The sequence below is a fragment of the Pristiophorus japonicus genome, chromosome 2 (genome assembly GCF_044704955.1).
Source record: "Pristiophorus japonicus isolate sPriJap1 chromosome 2, sPriJap1.hap1, whole genome shotgun sequence".
NCBI classification, from domain to species: Eukaryota; Metazoa; Chordata; class Chondrichthyes; family Pristiophoridae; genus Pristiophorus; species Pristiophorus japonicus.
Window position 1 is genome coordinate 123,134,579 of NC_091978.1, and position 24,211 is coordinate 123,158,789.

At 42.5% G+C, this 24,211-nt stretch overlaps 1 protein-coding gene across 4 annotated transcripts in view; it reads right to left on the reverse strand.

Annotated features, from left to right (window-relative positions):
• Positions 1-3,275: 3,275 nt before the first annotated feature.
• The window catches only part of pde4d (phosphodiesterase 4D, cAMP-specific), a 905,003-nt gene continuing 884,067 nt past the window's right edge, over positions 3,276-24,211 (reverse strand). For all 4 annotated transcript variants that reach the window (XM_070869185.1, XM_070869194.1, XM_070869177.1 and 1 more), the window contains 8 exons: positions 18,323-18,492; positions 17,802-17,900; positions 14,848-15,012; positions 12,592-12,691; positions 9,683-9,837; positions 9,141-9,263; positions 8,677-8,859; positions 3,276-5,756 (listed from right to left, as the gene is read on the reverse strand). In XM_070869185.1, the coding sequence (XP_070725286.1) occupies positions 5,328-5,756; positions 8,677-8,859; positions 9,141-9,263; positions 9,683-9,837; positions 12,592-12,691; positions 14,848-15,012; positions 17,802-17,900; positions 18,323-18,492 (1,424 nt within the window). In that variant the 3' untranslated portion in view covers positions 3,276-5,327. The remainder of the gene's footprint in view (positions 5,757-8,676; positions 8,860-9,140; positions 9,264-9,682; positions 9,838-12,591; positions 12,692-14,847; positions 15,013-17,801; positions 17,901-18,322; positions 18,493-24,211) is intronic.

Below are 24,211 nucleotides of genomic sequence, written 5' to 3' on the forward strand. Positions count from 1 at the left end.
ACCCCCTCCATCCCTCCCTTCTCACCCCCTCCCTCCCTTCTCACCCCCTCCCTCCCTCCCTTCTCACCCCCTCCCTCCCTTCACACCCCCCTCCCTCCCTCCCTTCTCATCCCCTCCCTCCCCTCCATCCCTTCTCACCCCCTCCCCTCCCTTCTCACCCCCCTCCCTCCCTTCTCACTCCCCTCCCTCCCTTCTCACCCCCTCCCTCCCTCCCTTCTCACCCCATCCCTCCCTCCCTTCACATTCCCCCCTCCCTCCCTCCCTTCTCACCCCCTCCCTTCCCTTCTCACCCCCCTCCCTCCCTTCTCACTCCCCTCCCTCCCTTCTCACCCACTCCCCTCCCTCCCTTCTCACCCCCTTCCCTCCCTTCCTTCTCACCCCCTCCCCTTCCTCCATCCCTCCCTTCTCACCCCCTGCCCTCCCTCCCTCCCTCCCTTCTCACCCCCTCCCCTCCCTCCCTCCCTTCTCACCCCCTCCCCTCCTTCCCTCCTCACCCCCTCCCCTCCCTCCCTCCCTTCTCTCCCCCTCCCCTCCCTCCCTCCCTTCTCTCCCCCTCCCCTCCCTCCCTCCCTTCTCTCCCCCTCCCTTCTCTCCCCCCCTCTCGCTGTCAGAAACACAGACACTGACAGACAGAGAGTGAGAGACACACACAGACAGACAGAGAGATAGAGACACTGACAGAGACACACTGGGGGGCGTCCCAGCATGCTGTTGGAGGACTCCCGGTGCTGCAGTCAGTAAGTAGAAAATGTTTTATTTATTGATTTTCTTTTTTTAATTATTTTTTTTAAATTATTTTTTATTAATTTTTTTTGATTGATTTATTGGTTGATTTATTGATGTATTTATCATTTATTATTGATGATGGCTCTTTTTGTAAAACTGAAGTGTTTAATGTTTGTAAACTTCCCTTTAAGCACCCCCCCCCCCCCCATTTCCTACGCCTGATTTGTAACCTACGCCTGATTTTCTAAGTGTAGACAAGGTTTTTCTGAGCGTACAAAAATCTACACTTACTCCATTCTAAGTTAGTTTGGAGTAAGTTTTCACTGCCTAAACGTTCAAAACGGGCATAAGTGGCCGGACACGCCCCCTTTAAAAAAAAAAATCTGTTCCAAACTGAAACTGTTCTAACTGACTAGAACTGGAGCATACTAAATGCCGAGAATTGCAATTTCTTAGATACTCCATTCTAAACCAGTTGCTCCAAAAAAACAGGAGCAACTCAGGCCGAAACTTGGCCCCTTTTATCATTTATTTAGTCATTCTTTGCTGGCTTTTAAGTTTCCCAATCCTCTGGCCTCCCACTCAGCTTGGCCATATTGCATGCCCTTGTTTTCAATTTGATACCATCCCTTATTTCCTTAGTTAGCCAAATTTGCTGATGATAGAAAGTTAAGTGGGAAAGCAAGTTTTGAGGAGGACACAAAAAGAGTCTGCAAAGGTTAACTGAATGGGCAACAATTTAGCAGATGGAGTGTAACGTGGAAAAATATGAGGTTATCCACTTTAGTGGGAAGAATAGAAAAGCAAAATATTAGTTAAATGGGGACTACAGAATGCTGCGGTACAGATGGATCTGGGTGTCCTCATATATGAAACACAAAAAGTTAGTATGCAGGTACAGCAAGTAATTAGGAAGGCAAATGGAATGTTGGCCTTTATTGCAAGAGGGTTGGAGTATAAAAATAGGTAAGTCTTGCTACAAGGGCATTGGTGAGACCACAACTAGAGTACTGCGTACAGTTTTGGTCTCCTTATTTAAGGAGGGACATACTTGCTTTGGAGGCAGTTCAGAGACGGTTTACCAGTTGATTCCTGGGATGAAGGGGTTGTCCTATGAGGAAAGTTTGAGCACGTTGGGCCTGTACTCTTTGGAGTTTAACGGAATGAGAGGTGATTGTATTGAACATATAAGATTCTGAGGGGGCTTGAGAGAATAGATGCTGAGAGGATGTTTCCCCTCATGGGGGAATCTAGAACTAAGTGGCATAGTTTCAGAATAAGGGTCGCCCATTTAAGACGGAGATGAGGAGGAATTTCTTCTCAGAGGGTCGTGAATCTTCGGAATTCTCTACCCCAGAGAGCTGTAGAAGCTGAGTCATTGTATATATTCTTGAACTATAGGGGAGTCAAGGGTTATGGGGAAACGGGTGGGAAAGTGGAGTTGAGGCCAAGATCAGATCAACCATGATCTTATTGAATGGCGGAGCAGGCTCGAGGGGCTGTATGGCCTACTCCTGCTCCTATTTCTTATGTTCTTACATTCCAGTCAGGAATTGTAGATAGTGTCAGAAGAAACCTGTAGCAGGTAAGAAAGTGAATTTAAAAAAAGAGGATGTGCTTTTTTTTTGTTCAGTTGGGGCCCACACCAAAATAGCAATTAATCTTCAGATATCATTAACTTTGTTTTGATAATTAAGTAGGTACAGGCAACTCTCGATTATCCGGGGCCCTCGGGCATCGGGCTATTCCGGGTAAACGATTTTGCCGCTAGGGCGAGTGCACGTACTTGCTGAGAATGTTTGGGTCTCAAATTTATACAATACTTTGATGCTTTTCTGCTTTTGTGCACTCCAGGATGGGATTGTACACCTATTCATTTTAATATAAAGTGAAGAGACCCATGTTATACTGTGTTTACTTTTTTTAAAATGGCCAGTCTAAAGGTTTCAACCGCTGGAGGTCAAATGAGACTCGGCTTTACTTAACCTCGAGGCGGCACCCTCAGTGATACTCCAGAATGCACAAGAGCACATTCACCAAGATCAGAAAACAGAAAGACGGCAGGCGAGAAAGAACTGGATAAATCTTTTGCCCCTCAGAACTTGCATCCAGCGTGATGATCTGGACAGTGCCCTAAAAGAGCAGGGTTGGGAGCAATGCCTTCGATCTGATAACGTGAGGATGGGTCGCAGTATGAGTGGACAGACTGTGCAGGTCCGAGTTAATCTGATTGCTCTACAAGGATTCCTTTAAGGTCGAAACAGCATTAAACTTTATTATAAAATAAAGCCCTTCCTCTGTGTGTAGTGATAATGCTGTGTGTCAGCACAGGACTGTGTGAGGTGGGTATAATGGTCGTGTGCAGCTGTACACGGGACAGAATCACAGTTTTTAAAAGTGCCGTTGCAGTGGGTTCTCGGTTAGATCTGTGTACGGATAATCGAGAGTTGCCTGTAATCTGATAGGTACAGAGAATCCTTGCCATTATACTGAAATTTGTATGCATATTAATAAGTAAACTAGTATTGTTTAAGTAGAATCAACTCATGCTTTTATTTTTTTCATTGCATATAAAAACATTTTATGAAGGTTTCTCAGTGTGACATACAGTACTATACCATAGACTGTAAGAGACTAGGAAAACATTGCAAGATTCATCTTTTGCAACCTCCAGACAAGTTAGTTCTCTCGAGACATATCCAAAACAAAATTAATTGTTCAGGAGTCTCTGTAGATAACATTTTGACTGTATAATCCCTTTTATTACTATTTAATTCAATCAACAATAAAAATGTCCAATTCCTTTGGGCCAGGGCTGCTGAAATCTACAGTTTGCGTGTCAAAAAAGGAGGCTCTGTTTTTTTTTAGGCAAGAATCTCCCCTTTCATCGAACTGTCACTCAGCTAGTACGCTTTGAAATGCAGCAGACAGTAGCAATATATTGGAGAAAGTTAAGGCACAGCCCTGAGGCCAAAGAGCTGCAACCATTCTACATCGAGTGTCTTATTTCCTCAAAGTTCTCCTTAACCAAGCTATAGGTGACATAATATTACAGAAGACAAATTTACAGGAATAAGTATATTCATTCTTTCACCAGGAGTTTCCAATACAGTAACACCACCCCATTCGGAATTGTTATAATAAGAATCAATAATTTACAATAAACATTACATATGTACAGTTCAATAAATACATGGTTGTAAACAGAGACAAACAAGACTGGATTACAAGTAAGGTCATCTGGTGAGGAAAACAAAAAGTATGGCAACAAAATTAAATAATGCAGTAAAATAACCTCATTTAATAGGTGCTCTTTAACAGCCAGACCTATTCAAGTTTTACAGTTTGTTCCATCTACATACTCTCACCATGATATCCATGTTAGGGGGAGGCAGAGAAAGCTTTATATTGGTACAGTAACTTGCAAGCTAAAGTGTACTAATTTGGAAACTCTGCACACTGCTATACAGTAGTTTACACAGCTCTACAGAATATGGATAGATTTCACTGGAATCTTAAAGCTATTTAATGCAATGTAACTTCTTTTGTATCTTTACAAGCAGCGCGCAGCTCAAGAGCACATTTTGGCAAGAAAATGTGAGTGTTGTGAAATTCAGTGCATTTTATCCCCAACTCCTGAGACGGTCTATCAAGGTTGATTGTCTGCTTTCAAGGTGTTTCCAGTAACTGTCTGGGCAACATATAAATAAACAGTGTTTACTTTGAATCCAATGCCTTTTAACACAATCGTTACAGTGAAGGAAAGGTGAGAAACATGTAGCGTCTAGGTTGTGCGGTATTTGTATTTAATCCCCAGAGATTAACTGACTGAAACGGTATTAAAGTGATAAAATCACAAGGTGTAAGATGACAAAGAACTACTCGTACTCAGCATTACAGAACTGTACAGAGAACTTGCAAGTTACTTGTAATATCTAATAATAACAGATGAAACTTCAAAGTATTTTTAAATATAATACCTCCATAAATCTGTATTAATAAAAGTAAAATCTAAAAAAGTTCTCTGTATTACATATGATACAAAAAGAGGTCAGTACAGCTTATAGCTGTACAGTTTTTACAGTCAGGTTTCAAGGAAGACTTGAAATTATAAAACGTCTCATGATTTCCATAAATGATCGATCTTCCTACTGGTGACAGATCTTCACTGACTCCAGTCTCATACAATACTGTGCATTTCAAACTTCATTGCTGAAGTATTTGATGAAACCAGTGTCCTTAGCACAATCTCATAAATGGATTTCCATACTTCTCATCTGTAAATGAAAAAGCTCAAACCTCTACAGCTTTGTGAAAACAAAACCCACATTTGGTTTAATATTTTTGTCCTACCAAAAGCAATCCATTCCTATTTCAGATTCATAAATCTGAGAGTAGTAATGATCAACCAGTTTTGAAATGGATTCCCCATGCTGCAATGATGGTGTGGAGCTGAAATTCTGACATGTTATTCCTGAGTACAGAGTTATCTAGATGATTCCAGACTTTGTGATATAAAAGGACTGGTAGATGAGGATGAGACTTGGCCTTGGCTGTAGCTACATATGTGCTTGGAAGCTGCTTCCAAGATGTCTTTTCCATCAACATTGTTCTGTATCTCCAACCTTCTCTTCTTCTTCATCTTCTTCCTCCTTTGCCCCCTGCTCCATTGAACCTTCTGCTTCATCTATTTGCTCATCCAGTAGAATTTCTGTTGATTCAGAGTCCTGGGTACAAAGAGTCTTGCAGTCACTACAGCTGTTGTCATCCTCGCACTGGCTACCACCACTGTCTTTTTCGGTATCTGATTCAATGTCTTCCTCCAGTGTTAACTCAAACTGGAACTTGTCCACTTGTCCTGGCCGTCCCTCCCCATCATCATCAGTGGTAGGTGAAGGGCTCTGTGGAATTGTGCTCTGATACCATTCCCTATTATCCTCCAGTGTATCTAACATGCCCTGTGCATCAGGATGGACTAGGTCAGCCCATGTCTCCCATAAAGGATGGACAATGTAGTCGATGAAACCCACCTATTAGAAAGTAAATGAAAATTAGATTTTCAGTTACAACCGTGAATGGTTTGCACTACATAATACTTCTCCCTCAACAGTAACCTTTTCCAGTGATCTTCATATTTAATTTTGCAGAACATTCTAGCTACTGAATAATCTTGCCCCAAGATCTGAAATGTTAGCCTCTATAGATTCAGTAGTGAACCGTGACAACATTACTTTGCGCAGAAACAAAGTGCCACATACAGCATTTGTTTCCTCGGTCAGAGCTATAGATTGCTTTTTTTATGCTTTAATACTAGGTTGATGCCATTGTTGATGAATTTAAGCCTCCAGAGTGGGAAAGTTAAAGACTATGGGAGAAGCACAGAAGAAAACAGGGAGAGGGACACAAGAGGGGACAAAATTACTGAGAACCAAGAGAGGGTTAAATTACTAAGAACCAATAGGGAGTTAAAGATGCTAAGCAAGTATATGTGTATGTGAGAGAGAGAGAGAAATTTAATACCAGTCAATAGCACATCATTATTTCATACACCTGTAGATATAAAGGGGAGAATTTTAACCAAAAAAATTAGGTGGCTATTTAAAGTGTTAAAAATGTGAATCCCAACCTGAAACCGTCTCCAACCTGCCTACATCCGGTTTTAACAGAGGCTGGACGGGTGGTGGGTAGCCAATCTGCTGCCAGGAGGTGGGTCATCTATTTAAATATTATAATGAGGCTGGAAGCCTGTGCTTTAACCTCCATTTTGTATTGAACTTTAGCTGGTCAGGTTTTGCACCCTCGTGAAACCCGCCAGCTAATGCAAGGTGTGGACTCCTAAATACAGGGTCCCTACCTAACCCACCCACCATGATCAGAGAGCCTCCACAAGGCCTCCGATCCCCCTCCAGACTCTTCCCAACTCCCTATGCCTCTGATCCCTCCCCCTCCCCAGCCCTCGGATCTGCTCCCCACAAGGGCCCCCCCCCCACCCCACTCCTCCAAGTCCCTGATCTTTTTGCAATCCCTCGCCCCTGATGTCTTCAGACTGGTAAAATGGGAAAGAGGCTCCCCATGTTAATAGGCCCTGGCTTTAAATTCGGCAGGGCCTGCGGGAAACCTGTTCTCCAAGCCGCCTTGGAGCTGCCAACCTGCGTCTCCATTAACATTCAGCCCAAAATGTTATTAAGCACTTTGTGTAAATGGAAAATGAATTACAATAACGAGCCATACAAGAGAATGAAGGTGGCATCCTATTAAACTGTCTGCAGTGCAATGTTACCAGATATGTTTTTTTTAAATTAAGAAAATGATATTTTTTCAAAAAAAGTTAACATTTGTCCAAAAACAAATAACTAAGGGGATGTTATTTAGATTTGGGGGTGGTACCCGAGGACTGCAAATGTTACAGCTTTGTTTAAAAAAGGGGAGAGGGATAAATCTGTCAACTACAGGCCAGCAAGCTTAACTTTGGTGGAGGGGAAACCTTCAGAGACAATAATCTGGGCAAATCGAATTGGCATTTGGAAAAGTATGGGCTAAAAACATGAAAGCCAGCATGGATTTGTTGAAGGCAAATCATGTTTGACCACCTGAATTGAGTTGTTTGATGAAGTAATGGAGAGGATTGATGAAGATAGTGCGGTCTATGATATGTATATGGACTTTCAAAAGCGTTTGACAAAGTATCATATAATAGACTTGTTAGAAAAATTAAACATCATCAGATTAAAGGGACAGTAACACTGTGGATACAAAATTAGCTAAGGGACAGAAAGCAGAGAGTAGTGGCAAATTATTGTTTTTCAGACTGGAGGGAAAGATACAGTGGTGTTCCTAGGGGTCGGTATTGGGAGCATGTTGATTTATATTAATGACTTGGGTATACAGGGCATAATTTCAAGGTTTGCCAATGACATGAAACTGAAATATAGTAAACATTGAGGAGGCTCGTAGTAAAAATCAGAAGAACATAGACATAGACAGACAAAATTTAACGCAGAAAGGTGTGAAATGATATATTTTGGTAGGAAGAATGAGGAGAGGCAATATAAACTAAATGATACAATTTTAAAGGGGCTGCAGGAGCAGAGACCTGGGGGTGGATGTACACAATTTTTGAAGGTGGCAGGGCCAGTTGAGAAGGCTGTTAAAAAAGCACATGGGATCTTGGTTTTATTAATAGAGACATAGAGTACCAAAGCGAGGAAGTTATGCTAAGCCTTTATAAAACATTGGTTAAGCCTCAGCTGTAGTATCGTGTTCAATTCTGGGCACCACACTTTAGGAAGGCTGTCAAGGCCTTAGAGGGTGCTTAAGGATTTACTAGAATGGTATTAGTGATGAAGGACTTCAGTTATGTGAATAATGTAGAAGCTGGGGTTGTTCTCCTTAGAGCAGAGCAAGTTAAGAGGAGATTTGATAGAGGTGTTCAAAATCATGAATGGTTTTGATTGAGTAAATAAGGAGAAACTTTCCAGTGGCATAATGGTTGGCAACCAGAGGACCGAGATTTAATGTGATTGGTAAAAGAACCAGAGGCAACATGAGAAAATATTTTTTTACAGTGAGCCGTTGTGATCTGGAATGCATTGCCTGAAAGGGTGACCGATGCAGATTCAATAGTAATTTTCAAAAGGGAATTGGATTTATATTTGGAGGGAAAACATTTTACCAGGCTATGGGGAAGAGCAGGGGGAGTGAGACTAGTCAGTTAGCTCTACCAAAGAGCCGGCACCACAGGCATGATGGGCTGAATGGTCTCCTGCTGTGCTGTATCATTTTATGATTCTAAGTAGTGAAGGCATGTTTTATCCCCTAAATATCTTGCGTAAGATAACAAATATATTGAATAAGGTTTATAACTAAATTAGTCAACTATGTATAGATGAGCACTGCTGGATTTGTAGCTCAGGGCTTGAGATTACATTGAATGATGCCAGGTTCACCTACTTGTGTTTTTTCAACGGAGGCATTGTGCTCGTCACACATGGGACTTATTTCCATTCCCCTTTCCCTTTCTCGGTCTCCTTGGCGAAAGAATTCTTCCATTATTCTATCTGTCCATTGTCGGTACAGCTGCAGGGGTTTTGTGGGATTGCTTAAGTCTGCACAGTGCACCATGTTTTGCAGAACCTAAATTATTAAATAAAATAGTTTTCAACTCACTTTTAAAATAAAATTGCCGCTATAACTGATAAATAATGGTCAGCAGGACATTACAGTTAATCCATGGGTAAATCTAAAATGTTCACAAATATTCAGTTGTAATAATTACAATATAGAAATAAATAAAATGATTATAATCTTTTTCTCCCACCAGAACCACTTTACCCAAACATATGATAAAGAGGATGATGCCTTTTATCTGTCTATATTTTTGATTTTCTTTTTGAATTGAATAAACTGTTTGATACCTGTATTCTATCTGAGTAGTTGTCCAGGAGGAGTACTCCAGAACTGGTCACCTTTTTTGTTTCTACCATTGTTTTCAAGTCCGCCAGTAAGTTCATGTGTTTGGACATGTCTGTAGCAAGAACCTGAAATATGAGGTTTGAAAACCATTAGCAAATAGTTATAGTTTAAAAAAAACTGTGCTTCTCGGTGGGACATTGCAGGTCATACAAACCCAATACAAATTCTTTATAAAATAGAACTAAAAATAGAAGATGCTGCCAAAGTCAAAGTGAAAGAGGAGGTAGTTGATCCTCTGAACGAGAAAAAAATTACTGGTTTAATTGTTAATTACAATTAATTTTCTGCGGGCCATTCTTATAAATTCCATACTATAATATAATAAAGATCAACAAGGAGAATCAGAGTAGGTATTTTTCTCTCGTCTTTTAGGCCCACATTAAAATTTAGAAAAACACAAAATCCAAAATGGACTTAAATAGAGAATATTAGAAAAAGGGATAAAGGCTTAAGTTAAACAGCAAGCTTTAAAGCTTCAACTTACAATGTCAATGGCCATCTTCCTAACCGACTGTCTTTGTTTTTTAGTCAAATTCTGGAAAATATCACAGTTCTCTTCCTGCAGCAGTTTAAAGCCAACAGCCAAATGATGGTTCTCCAGCACTGATGAGTCATTGTACATCAAGGCAAGTTCTGAGTCTGGAAAGTGTGTGAATTAATGGGGGGGGGGGGGGGAAAGAGAGAGAGAGATAGAAAGATATAAGTATTGAATGTTAATACCATCAAGTATCTGAATACTATTCACATTCATCTATGTCATACTGACAGTATATTTGTCATCAGTTTGAATAATCTTGCACACTTAACATAAATTTTGTTGCCAATGGATATGGATAGTATGGTCTGACACATGATCAGTATTCACACAACTACAGCATTAATTGGCATGTTCCAATAAAGAGACTCAAAGGGCTCAACTTTCCCCAAAGCATTTTTTTGGCGTACTTGAAGAGTTACGCCCGCTTTTTTTGGGCCTAAGTACGGCAAAAAAAATGTCCAAGTTTCCCTGTTGGATTTCTTCATTTTGGCGTGGCATAACCCGACCTTAAGTTTTGGGGGTGGAACCTTGTTCTGCGCCAAAAAGATCGGGCTGCCATGGTAACCAGGGACACAATGCGACTGAGGCTGCAAAGTAAAGCATACAGCCAGCTCCCAACACATTAAAAACATTGAAAAACACATAGCAGCAACTTACCTGCAACCCCGCCCGAAGGGCTTGCCGGGTCTGGTCCCATTCTCGGTCCCCATTCTCCCAGACACTCACTCTCTCTTTCTCTGGGACCGAGAATGGGACCGGATAGCTTTTGGGCGGGGTTGGAGGTAAGTTGCTGCTATGTATTTTTCAATTCTTTTAGTGTGTCCAGGCATCTGCTGCGCCGACTTCCTTACCTGCGCCAATTTCCTTAACTCGCTGAAAGGTTTTTCAGGACAGGGCACATACGCTGGCCTAAGCAGATCTGGAGTAACTCTCAGCTGGCCAAGCTTCCCTAAATGGACAGAATTGGCATAGGTGGTTGGTTACGCCCCCTTTGGCTGAAAAAAAAACTGACCTAAAAAAATCGTAACGAACTGAGTTACGCTGGTGCAAATTGATTGGGGAAACTGTTTTTTCAACTTAGGCCGAAAAGAGCAGCCTGCTCCAAAAAAACGGCGCAAATCACTGGGGAAAATTGAGCCCTTTGAATCTACCATTTTCATTTCCTTTTTTGGAGAAAATACTTTTTCTTGTGGGAAGAGAAATGATTGGAATGTTTCATGTATATATAGCTGTACAGTAACAAATTGCTGCAAAGAACAAAAAGATCTCACAAAAACCATCCGAAGTGATTTCCATTTATCAGATAGTGTTATATTAATCATTCTTGTCCCATCTGCCCTACACACGAAGATACTGTTTAATCTACACTGTCAGAAACCGAGCCAGAGGTGACTTTAAATATCTTGGGAGTAGTACTAAGTCTGTAGTGGTATGAATAAAATATAATTTTGAGCCCCCTGTTTATGGAGAACATAATGGTAGTAATAAGATCATTGTTTTTTTTTAAATAAAGAAAAATCACACAAATTGTTCTGGATTGTGTGAACCTAAATAAATCCCTGTGTCACCTGCCTACTTAACACCCTAGCATTCAAGTGTACTTGTTATCCTTGTGATCTCTTCACTGTTACCAGTATGTTAATCTGTTCTTTTTTAATATTAGTATATAAATGAGTCACCAGCAACCTTTTTTTAACTACAGATCACCCCCACAGAATTAATGCACACTCTGACTTAAACAATGCCAACAAATCTGTGCCCTCACAAAACATTTCATGATAATAAACTCTCAGAATCCTCCCAAATTCACTTCAAAACTTTTTTTTCACATCTTTTTTTTTGCAATATGCCAATATGACTGTGCTTGAATTTTTAAAGACTCAAACTTCTCTAATTTTTAACTCCGAGAAAGAAAACAGAAGTGTTTAAAGCCCTCTGTGCATAATCAGTGGTATTCAGCAATATGTTCAGTAATAAACTTCAATTAGTGAGAATTTTTATCTTTAATCCCAGCTGAAATGTGTGTCACCCGACTGTCCATGAGGTTGACATGAGATGTGTGCAATGTCCTGGAGCAGAACGAGCCACTTCCCGAGGTGGCAGCATACAAGCAGGCGTGTGTTAACATGATGACATCAGTTCTCACTGATGGTGTCCTTCTTAGTTTATAATTTTGTTCTGTATCATTATTTATGCTTGGGCCCAATACTTGCAATATTTTTTTCTCTCCCTTTACTGCCACCCACCACTTCCAGGCCAGGAGCTTAAACAAGATACCTAACCTTAGCGAATGCTGTACCCCCTCTCCCCCACCCCCTCCCCACACCCACCCCCCCGCCCGCCCATGTGACAAATTGCTGTTGTGACTGGTTCGCCCTCCCTCCCCCATTTCCCCAATTGGATGCTACAATGGAGGGGGAGTATCATTAGAATCACTTTGGATGGATGTTTCGAGATGGCCAAACAACCTTCCTCATCTATAATTATCCTGTGATTTGTCTGCTCACCATCTTTACGAGGGAGCAGGCATATCTGCTCTGACCTCCTGACAATTTCACTGTGAAATAATATACTACAAAATACATGATAGTTGTCTATAAAAATTCTCATCTTTATTTCCCCACCCAACCTGCAAGGAAGCACTTGCTGTCTGTTTGGTGCCTCTCACAGTCACACAGCTGAAGCAGGGAATCCAGATTCTCCATTATCTCACTCCAACACAGAAATAATTTTGACAGAAGACAAGAAAGTATGCCAAGAAAACCTCCTAACTCTCCAAAAGAAAGCCACACATGGCCAGTGCCTTGCACACTGAATACTGACAATTGGCAGTTAAATGGTAATAGCACACTCACTTGTGTTGATGAGAAACTGGTTTGAGACCCCAGGATGATCTACATCATGAATAGCGCTTGCAAATATTGCAGTAAGGACCTCCAGATCCGTGAAGACAGCCTAGGGAAATAATATGTGGAAATATGATGCATTAGGAAGATTGAGAACCAGTCACAATGCCTCCAGCAGTTTCTTAAGGTATTTATCGCTATCTCTTTGACATGAACTTTTTGAAGACCATAATAATATTTCTACAACAAAAAACTTTTTCCTCAGTTTGTTCCAACTTAAAGATGATCTTATGTATTTTTTAAATGAGCGTCCAGATTATATATTTATTATACAGGAAGAGCATCCGAAATCCAGAGTTCCAAAAACCGGAATGTTCCGAAAACCAGACACCGTGCAGATCACACGAGTCAACGCCCGGAATCTGGAAATCTGTTCCGAAAACTGGACATTTTTTTCGCAAGTGATATAAATGGCATAAAATGAAAGTAGTAACATTTCAGAAATGGATATTTGGTATTCTGATCAGTATTGTATAAATAATCCCCCCCCCCCGGCACATGCACAGACACACACACCACCATCATCCCCACCTTGCTGTTCCTCCAGGAGGCGTCTCTGAGTGAATTTGAGTGTTCTCCCGTCAGTTGGATTTTTGCGTCGATTTCTGATGTGATAACTACCACATGAATAAACCAACATTATTTGCGAAGAGCTCTCATTGTTTCCAACTGGCGTCTTACTGCGGGGGATGAGGATGGGGGTGGTAGGTACTGAGTAGCATTCCGTTCCTATTATAAGGTAAAGAGAAAGTGGGCCCATTTGAGCCCTAAGCACAGGGCGGCACTTGCGGACAAACACGTTCGAGGGGTTCCGACCGTAGTTAGAAACATAGAAAATAGGTGCAGGAGTAGGCCATTCGGCCCTTCTAGCCTGCACCGCCATTCAATGAGTTCATGGCTGAACATGCAACTTCAGTACCCCATTCCTGCTTTCTCACCATACCCCTTGATTTCCCCTAGTAGTAAGGACGTCATCTAACTCCTTTTTGAATATATTTAGTGAATTGGCCTCAACAACTTTCTGTGGTAGAGAATTCCACAGGTTCACCACTCTCTGGGTGAAGAAATTCCTCCTCATCTCGGTCCTAAATGGCTTCCCCCTTATCCTTAGACTGTGTCCCCTGGTTCTGGACTTCCCCAACATTGGGAACATTCTTCCTGCATCTAACCTGTCTAACCCCGTCAGAATTTTAAACGTTTCTATGAGGTCCCCTCTCATTCTTCTGAACTCCAGTGAATACAAGCCCAGTTGATCCAGTCTTTCTTGATAGGTCAGTCCCGCCATCCCGGGAATCAGTCTGGTGAACCTTCGCTGCACTCCCTCAATAGCAAGAATGTCCTTCCTCAGGTTAGGAGACCAAAACTGTACACAATACTCCAGGTGTGGCCTCACCAAGGCCCTGTACAATTGTAGCAACACCTCCCTGCCCTTGTACTCAAATCCCCTCGCTATGAAGGCCAACATGCCATTTGCTTTCTTAACCGCCTGCTGTACCTGCATGCCAACCTTCAATGATGCTGAATGAGGCGGGTAGCGGTGAGGGAGCGATAACAAGGGCTGATCTTTTAAGGGGGAGGGTGGGAGGGGAGGGAATTATTTCATCATGCCACTCTCGAAAGCTCCCTTCGGAGACTGTGTGTCTGATCTGGTGTCAGCCCTGGATGCAGTCCTGCCAGATCACACCAGGTGCCCGTGCGGTCAATACAGAGCAATAGTAATTCAAAACAAGGTTAAGCATAATAAAATAATTTTTTTTTCAATTACCTCTCAAGCCGCTGTCCCTGACAGTATCGGGATTTGAATCACCCACAGCTGCTTCCCTGTCTCCGAAATCCAGAAATACCCGAAACTCAGCCCAGGGGGTTTCTGAATTTGGGACGTCGGATTTCGTCTTCGAAATCCGGAAAAACCCAAAATTCGGCCTAGGGTTTTCCGGAATCGGGATGCCAGATTTCTGTCCTGAAATCCAGAAAAACCTAAAAGCCGGTCCCGACGTTTCCGGATTTTGGAGGTTGTACCTGTGTATATATAATACACTAGTGAAATATACTAGTGATATTGTGCATGAGGAGTTAAGACCAAGTATAGCCGTCAGGTGAAGCAGGGTGTAGAGGCTGGAAGATAATGAATCACAGTCTTACGGATGTACTGGCCTCCATAACCAGTGCCTGCGAAGAGAAATGTTTTAAGAGTGTACTGCTTACCTCTAATGCAGGTGTTGATAGTAGAACATGAGTGGACTGAGCAACATCTGCTGCGTGAATGTTATTGTGAAAAGCCACATCTGCATGATAATGGTCTTCCAGGGTCATCAAATAAGTAATTAAAGTTACTGCTGGAATCTTGAAAGTTTTTAATAATTCCCGTTCCTAAAAGTAGTGAAAATGGGGCTCAAATTAGGCCACAGAAACCAAACAAAATGTATAATGCATAAATAGTTTGTTCTCTTTGCTTGTGTATTGTCTCTTCCCCCTCCCTCACCCTTTACCTTTAGACCGTTTTGGGTTATTATTCCCTGTCAAGTAGACGGGCAAACGCCTACTGCCAGATGCCTGCCAATGCAACTCTATAACCAGCTGGTAGGAGGTGCAATGGCCCCACCAGGTCACTCACTTTCATTCCTCAATTCCATGCACAGGTGCCTGGCTTCTACTCAGTATGTAAGGAGTTATAGGCATAGATTTGTACAATGCTTCTTGGATACAGTTGGTGAGGGCACTGCCCGGTTGTGCCACCAGGTCACCAAAATGAGCTTTCTAATTAGAAAACAAATCATGGCTGCATTTCTCTAAATCTCGGACTGAGCACATGTACAGGGAATTGTCTAGGATTCATAGTACAATAAACTAAATGTCTACAGCACAAAAAGATACTTTCCAATAACAAAGAATCAATAAACATGGCTATAAATAACCAGTTCCCAAGTGTGTGTGAGTGAGCGCTACATTTGTAATGTTCAGCTCCAGTTCTATTACTATTAAAGAACTAAAATGAAACAATAATCACCCTCCCCTCTTGAGTCTGTCTAAACAAAAGTATAATCCTCCGTAAATTGTGGCATCGATTATGAAATGTCATGGGTGCTTAAGGTTGTTTGCTTCCAGGGCACTTTCTAATGGTTTCAAAGGCTAGATAAGAAGGAGGCTGCTCTTGGTTTCATCAAAAACCTGTCAGGTCCTAAATTCATCAAGTCACACACAGCTTTTATGCTATGCTAGTGGGGCGTTAAATGAATAGAATTTGACATTTTTATAAATCATCTTCAATTATATCCATTGCTTGCGTATTTGTAGTTAATGATGGATAACTGTCCGTACTGCATTGGAGAATTGAAAATAAATAGGTCAAGCTGAAGGACAAATCTGTAAGCTGATTTTTTCAGTCAGGTTGTTATCCTCAATTCGTTATTGCAGTACAGATTGTGCTATTCAATCACTTTCAGCCACCTTTTGTGGCACAGCCTCATTTTTCAGATCTTTTGTAGCTTTCAAAGAACCACTGCTTGGGCTCAGACCGGCAGTGACCTCTCCAATGATGCTAATCTGGTGAAGAGAATGATTAGTTGACAATATATTGCATGCTGCAATGTCAGAGCATCCTTGACCAGGTCTGACCATTCTCATTTGAGCTTGAACAATGCAGAGTGCAACAAATCGGTGACTGTATTTTAAAAGATTGCGGCCGCAATTTTCTCTACCTCGGTAGCAGGTCTCGGCCCTGCTGTTGGCTCCATCCCGGCCTCCAACATGACTTTCCCCAGATTGGGCTTGTTAAGCCCGCCCAGTGAGTTTCCTGGCCAATTGAAGGAAGCGGGTCTGATGACGTAATTTATGACGTGTCATCAGCTGGTTTCCTTTTGGAACCATGTGAAAATTTACTTTGGCATTTGTGCTGTCAGTGTTCTACAGCATTGAGGTGCTGAAAACACTGTCCAGCACTGCATAGAGGTGCATGGCTGCACCCAGGCTCTCCCATGACTGCCTTCATAAGCTTATGGAGGGGAGTCGCAGCATGCAGGGAGGTTCTCTTCCCTTCACATAAGGGTAAGCACTTGAAATGGCTTAGTGAGTTGCAGTGAATGGTGAGACGTAACGTTATCCGCGCAATGGTGATAAGTGTGAAACGAATGGCTTGGGCATTGTAGGGATGCTTTATGTTGATGGTGTGGGGTGGTGCCATCCTGGTGCATCATGTGGCAGCCAGGGTGTGCAGCATCAAGTGTCGTTAATGTGGCCATGGTGAGGCCATCCTTAATGTCCCATGCTGCAATGTGGTCAAGTGCTGATGCCCTGTGTTATGTCCACATCAGGTAATTGCGGAGAAGGTTGGTGTGGTTGTTGGTGCTGCTGGTGTGCCTGGTGATGCTGGTGTTGGGGCTGATCGTGGTCAGATTCTGAGGACCAAGGTGAGAAAGTATAAAGTGCACCCATGCTGATGGAATAGATGGCAGGTGAAGTAGAGATGACAGACGCGATCTGTCAATGGTGGGAGAGATAATGAGGTCAGAATGCATGGAGACTTGTGTAAATATTTACAGCATCTTTAATCTGCAGTTTAGAGATGCTAGTGCTTAAGGGAAGATATCTGAATCAACTGGCTGCTTTGAGTTGGCATTTGAAGCTGTCAACTCATCAGCTGATTCAATGGACACTGACCTCCGGCCTCAGCTTCACTGACAGTGAGAAACCCGTGACAGACCTGTGAAAGTTAAAAAGGTGGGGGAAAAAAGCATTCTTAAGTGGCTGTAAAGAAGCCACTAATTATTTGAATTGGGACTCCCGCCGCTGCCTGTCAGGTCTGCTCAGCGCTGGCAGACCTAACATCGGGAAATGTAGGTGTGCGCATTTTGATAGTGGGTTCCTGTCCCGCTGTCAATCATTTTAAATTTCACAGCTGACCTGCCACCAATCAGGCCCGCTGAGCGCTGGCAAAATTGCGGCCTTCAATTTAGTTGTTGTTTGGGTAAAGGATTCTCCAATAGATTCACATTCCTTCTTCAATTCTAGCAACTGACAGTGCTTTTGACATTTACAAAGCAATATGCAGAGGTTAGCTAGTACTTTACTCTACACAACAGTGTTGGAGAGCACTCAGGTGGGTACCATCACCAAATGCAAAACCTTCCAAATGGTCAACCATAAATACACTCCAAACTCACCTGAAAAATTGTGTAAATGATGACTGTTAAAGGTCTATTTCCAGAATATTCAGCAACTTTAAAGATATTAAGGCCCCATTTGTTAATTCCTTCTAATTCCTATAAATTGAACAAATATTCCACATGAAGTATATCAATGAAAACAAACATTTAACAAAATTGATTACCTTTAAATTTTACACTAAACAAGGTGTGTCCACTAAGAGACTAAAAATTACTATTATGCAGCTCATTAGCAAAGGTGTTCTGTTAATTAAAAGTACAATCATTTTCAGCATCTTGACTGTGCTATCAGTAAAGGGGCATTTTTATAACTTTCTTTAGGGATCTCAGCAACATATTTAGCTGACCTATTTGATTGCAAAATATATTGTAAACCAGTTGACCAGATGTTTTGGCAAATTGGTAAAAGATTTATGGTCCAATGTCAAATATTTCACCTAATTTATCACATCAGTAGAAGTGCGAAGGACTATATTGCTGAAAATAAGCATGAAATCCAGGATCTAAAATAAACATACTGTTGCCAATAAGTCTTCCTGGTCAGTTTTGACTCCAAATCTAGTACTGCTGGAATTCGTTAAGCTCGAGCTGTGCGTGAGTTTCTTCACCCCACTGATTTGGGACATTGGCTTTTTTTTCTTTTCTTCTTTCTGTGCTTGCGACGGTATTTCAACCTCATGTTGTTTGTCTGGAAAGAAAAAGAGCAGTAGCATATCAGAACACCTGTATCTACTGGATTCCTGCATTTTGTGGTGCAATGGTCACATCAAGAACACAAGGGAGTAGAATTTCTGTGGGGCTTCTCCCAACTTTCCCCCATAACTTCAGCGGAAGTTCAGTAGAAACACTAGAGAAACGGTGTAAATAGCCTTTCATCCAGGGTTTCTGCTGATCTTACGCAAAGTTCCAGTGGACTATCAGGAGATCCACCATAGAAATTCCAGGAAAATAGCCAACAATAAAAGCTCAACTAACTCTGTCATTTAGGTCCATGTACAAGACTTACCTTGACAGCAACCTATGCCCCTTTACTCCCTTGAAACAAACGTTTAATAGTGCTCTTTGACTCCTCCTCCTACCTCCCCCCCGGACCATGACCCCATCACTGAACATCAAGCTATCATTTCCCAGATTGTCACTGACCTCATCTCCTCTGAAGATCTTCCCTCCATGGTCGCCGACCTCATAGTTCCCCAGCCCCGCACAGCCGGCTTCTATCTCCTTCCCAAGATCCACAAACAGGACTGCCCTGGTAGACCCATCGTTTCAACCTGTTCTTGCCCCACGGAAATTATTTCTTCCCACCTTGACTAGTTTTTCTCCCCTTGTCCAATCTCTTCCCACCTACATCCAAGACTCTTCCGATGCCCTCCACCACTTTAACAGTTTCCAGTTTCCTGGCCCCAATCGACTCCTTTTCCTTATGGACGTCCAATCCCTCTACACTTCCATTACCTCACCAGGATGGCCTGAGGGTGCGCTGCTTCTTCCTCGAGCAGAGGCCCAACCAGCCCCCACCACCCTCCTCTGTCTGGCTGAACTTGTTCTCACATTGAACAACTTCTCCTTGACTACACTCACTTCCTCCAAATTAAAGGTGTTGCTATGATAACCTGCAAGGGTCCTAGCTATGCCTATCTTTTCGTGGAATATGTGGAAAATTCCTTGTTCCAGTCCTACTCAGGTCCCCTACCTCATCTCTTTTTCCAGTATATTGATGATTGCATCGGTGCTGTTTCCTGCTCTCGCCCTGAACTAGAAAATTTCATTCACTTTGTATACAATTTCCACACTTCCCTCACCTTCACATGGTCCAACTCCAACTCTTCCCTTCCCTTCCTCGACTTCTCTGTCTCCATTTCTGAGGATAGACTATTGACAAACATTCATTATAAGCCTACTGACACCCACAGCTACCTGGACTACACTTCCGCCCATCCCGCTCCCTGTAAGGATTCCATTCCATTCTCTCAGTTTTACCATCTTCATCTCATCTGTTCTGATGACACCACCTTCCGTATTAGTGCTTCCGATATGTCTTCCCTTTTCCTCAACCGAGGATTCCTCTCTACCGTGGTTGACATGGCCCTCGACCGTGTCCGTTCTATTTCCTGCACTTCTGCTCTCACGCCTTTCACCCCACCGGCCACCACGGTCAATGGATCATCCTCTGCCATTTCTGCCACCTCCAGCGTGATCCAAACACATCTTCCCCCTCCCCTCCACTTTCAGCATTCCGAAGGGACTGCTCCCTCCATGACACCTTGGTCCACTCCTCAACCACCCCCAGCAGCCCCACCTCACGGCACCTACCCGTGCAAGTGCAGGAGATGCAACACCTGCCCTTTTACCTCCTCCCTTCCCACTATCCAAGGCCCCAAATACTCCTTCCAGGTGAAACAGCGATTTACATACTTCTTTCAAGTTTGTATACTGTATTCGCTGCTCACAATGTGGTCTCCTCTACATTAGGGAAACGAAACAGAGATTGGGTGACTGCTTCATAAGAACATAAGAATTAGGACATGGAGTAGGCCATCTAGCCCCTCAAGCCTGCTCCGACTATGCAGGCCCGTTCTTGGGTAAAATGTTCCTTGTGGTTGTAGACGCGTACTCCAAGTGGATTGAATGTGAGATAATGTCGGCTAGCACGTCTGCTGCCACTACTAAAAGCCTGCGGGCCATGTTTGTCACACACGGCTTACCCAATGTCCTGGCAAGCGACAACGGGCCATGTTTTACCAGTGCTGAGTTCAAAGAATTCATGACCCGTAACGGGATCAAACATGTCACATCTGCCCCGTTTAAACCAGCGTCCAATGGTCAGGCAGAGAGAGCAGTGCAAACCATCAAGCAAGGCTTGAAGAGAGTAACTGAAGGCTCACTGCAGACTCACCGATCCCGAGTCTTGCTCAGCTACCACACGAGACCATACTCACTCACTGGGATCCCACCTGCTGAATTACTCATGAAAAGAGCACTTAAGACAAGGCTCTCGTTAGTTCACTCTGATCTACATGAACAGGTAGAGAGCAGGCAGCTTCAACAAAGTGCATACCATGATAGCGCAAATGTGTCTCGCGAGATTAAAGTCAATGATCCTGTATTTGTATTAAATTATGGACAAGTCCCAAGTGGTTTCCCGACACTGTCGTGGCCAAAGAGGGGAGCAGGGTTGTTCGGGTCAAACTTTCAAATGGACTCATTCATTAGAGACACTTGGACCAAACCAAACTCAGATTCACGGACTACCCTGAGCAACCCAACTTGAACCCTACCTTTTTTGATCCCCCAACACACACACCAGTGGCAACCGACACCACCGTTGACCACAAAGCAGAACCCATCATCCACAGCAGCCCAGCAAGGCCAGCTGCACAGCAGCCCAGCGAGGGCCCAACAAATGATTCAACAACACCAGCTTTCACATCGAGACGACCAACCAGGGCAAGAAGGGCCCCAGATCGACTCACATTGTAAATAGTTACACTATTGACTTTGCGGGGGGGAATGTTGTTATATATGTGTACTTGTATTTACTCTGTACAGCCACCAGAGGGCTCATTCCTCAGAGTCCCAAGGGATCCCATAATCCCCTGGGAGCACAGGTATTTAAGAAGGCTTCACAGGTTGGAGAGGCACTCTGGAGACCTGCAATAAAACACTAAGGTCACACTTTACTTTGAGCTCACAGTGTTCAGTCTGACTCTTTCTTCATACTCAACAGTTAGCATCAGTGTTTAAAAAGCATAAAGAGGCTAATGTGTTAAGCATTTGTTGCTAATTTTGCCAATGCTAATCTCTAGCTTTTTATCTCTGATCACACTTCATACAGTCTTTTCATGGTAAGTCAAAAATTAAATGTTCCATGAAGCTGACTTTGTGCAGATTGTTAGGAAAGGAATTTTCAAGGATCTCCAAGTTGAATTAATTATCACCAAGCTATGGATTAGTAATTCACCTAGGATGGTTTCTGTCCAATAAGACCCGATCGTGGCAACACCACTACCCACAACCCCCCCCCCATCCTGATCACTGTCCAGCGCCTTTTGGTTTCTCTCGCACTTTTCCTCCCATGATCGCTTACGAGTGCCGGGGACCGTCCCCACAGATCCCTGGCTCCGGCCTACTGCTGCTAGTTAATCCTCCCATGCGCCAGCCAGGCTGTCCCATTTGGCTGGCTGCCGGGTGGGCGGCAGCCCAGCAATATTGTAATGAGACAAAAGCAAAATACTGCTGACGCTGGAATCTGAAATAAAAACAGAAAATGCTGGAAATCTCAGCGGGTCAGGCAGTATCTGTGGAAAGAAACAGAGTTAACATTTCAGGTCGATGACCTTTCGTTAGAACTGGTCAGAATATTGTAATGCGGCCCTGCCATTAAGATCAGCTGGACCTCCACGTCTTCGGTCTTGTCAGGTTCCTTGGACAATTACGCCCTCAACCGCAGTCTCCCCAGCTCCCCGTTAATATCGGGGATACTGATCTCAAAAACTTGCACCAATTTAGATGCAATCTGATATATATAATTGAGTACTTTAAACAAATATTAATATTCTATGAATATTCTATTACTTCACTCCCAGAAATATATGCAAGTCTCAGTAATCATCTTACTACAAACACTGCAGTGTTTCAAGGTATTACACAATACAGATGCATTTGTGTTTAAGCAACCTAAACAACAAATGTATTCAATTTTTTGCACTTGAAACAAGTTATTTCTTTGAATGTAGTGAAGTTTATCAGAAAGTGGAGAAAATGCAAATCAGGGAACCATGCAAAACACATTTGAAAATGCCAGAATCCCAGGCAGTGGTCCAGAACTATCTGAAATGGACTTGTCTGGAGCAATCTAATAACAGCTGAAGCACTGACTTGTGTACCACAGGGTTGATGCTTACTGCATCTGTCATATGCTTGGAGTCTAACCCCGTCAAAGAGATGAAGAGTAAGTCCTGCTGTCAGGTGATCTGAGATGGAAGAGGATGTCTGCCTGTGTTTTCTTATGACTTGGAATTCCATGGGATTTCCTGCAGGCTGTGGGAATCAGCAAGTCCTGACTGTTTTTATGTACCCTTTCTGTGTTTCAAGTAGTTACTTCCATACAGGGGACATTTTCTTTTACTAACTAAAACATAACACTGACAAATTCCCTTATAAAATGTCCCTGTAATTCTTTGAAGCTTCAGAACCATATTAAACTCTAGTTTGACATATTTTACTTATCAAAATTCAGCATTTAGCACTACTGGAAGTCATTTATTGAAATACAAAACAAAAACACCTTCATAATTATTTGGAGAAATATCAGTGGATTGTTAGTACAGTGGATTTTCCTACTCCTCACTTGTCTGTTGGAGAAATTGCAAATCTATATTTTAAATGCACAAATTCTAAGATAGCCATTAGAAATTCTTCAAAATCAGCAACACCCATATGAGTCTCCAGCATTGTATAAACAAGCAACCATATTAATGCTTGGACCTAGTACTTTAAATCTTCAATATATATTTTATTTTTTGTTAATGTAAAATAAAACAGAGATGTTAATTGTTACAATGTTAGGTTAGTATAACCATTAATTTTACCTTTGTGAAAATGAAAAGTGATCTTGATTTTAATGGGCATTGTGCCATGGAATAGTGATTGCGGATCCATACCAGTTAGAAATGGAGAAACATAGAAAATAGATGCAGGAGTAGGCCATTAGGCTCTTAGAGCCTGCACCACCATTCAATATGATCATGGCATCATGGTTGATCATGCAACTTCAGTAACCCATTCCTGCTTTCTCTCCATACCTCTTGTTCCCTTTCTAACCACATCTAACTCCCTTTTGAATATATCGAATGAACTGGCCTCAACAACTTTCTGTGGTAGAGAATTCTACAGGTTCACAATTCTCTGAGTGAAGAAGTTTCTCCTCATCTCGGTCCTGAATGGCTTACCCCTTATCCTTAGACTGTGACCCCTGGTTCTGGACTTCCCCAACAGAGGGAACATTCTTCCTGCATCTAAACTGTCCAATCCCATCAGAATTTTATATGTTTCTATGAGATTCCCTCTCATTCTTCTAAATTCCAGTGAATATAAGCCTAGTCGATCCAGTCTTTCTTCATATGTCAGTCCTGCCATCCCGGGAATTAGTCTGGTGAACCTTCGCTGCACTCCCTCAATAGCAAGAATGTAATTCCTCAGATTAGGAGACCAAAACTGTACACAATATTCAAGGTGTGGCCTCACCAAGGTCCTGTACAACTGCAGTAAGACCTCCCTGCTCCTATACTCAAATCCTATCGCTATGAAGGCCAACATGCTATTTGCCTTCTTCACCGCCTGCTGTACCTGCAAGCCAACTTTTAATGACTGATGTATTATGACATCCAGGTCTCGTTGCACCTCCC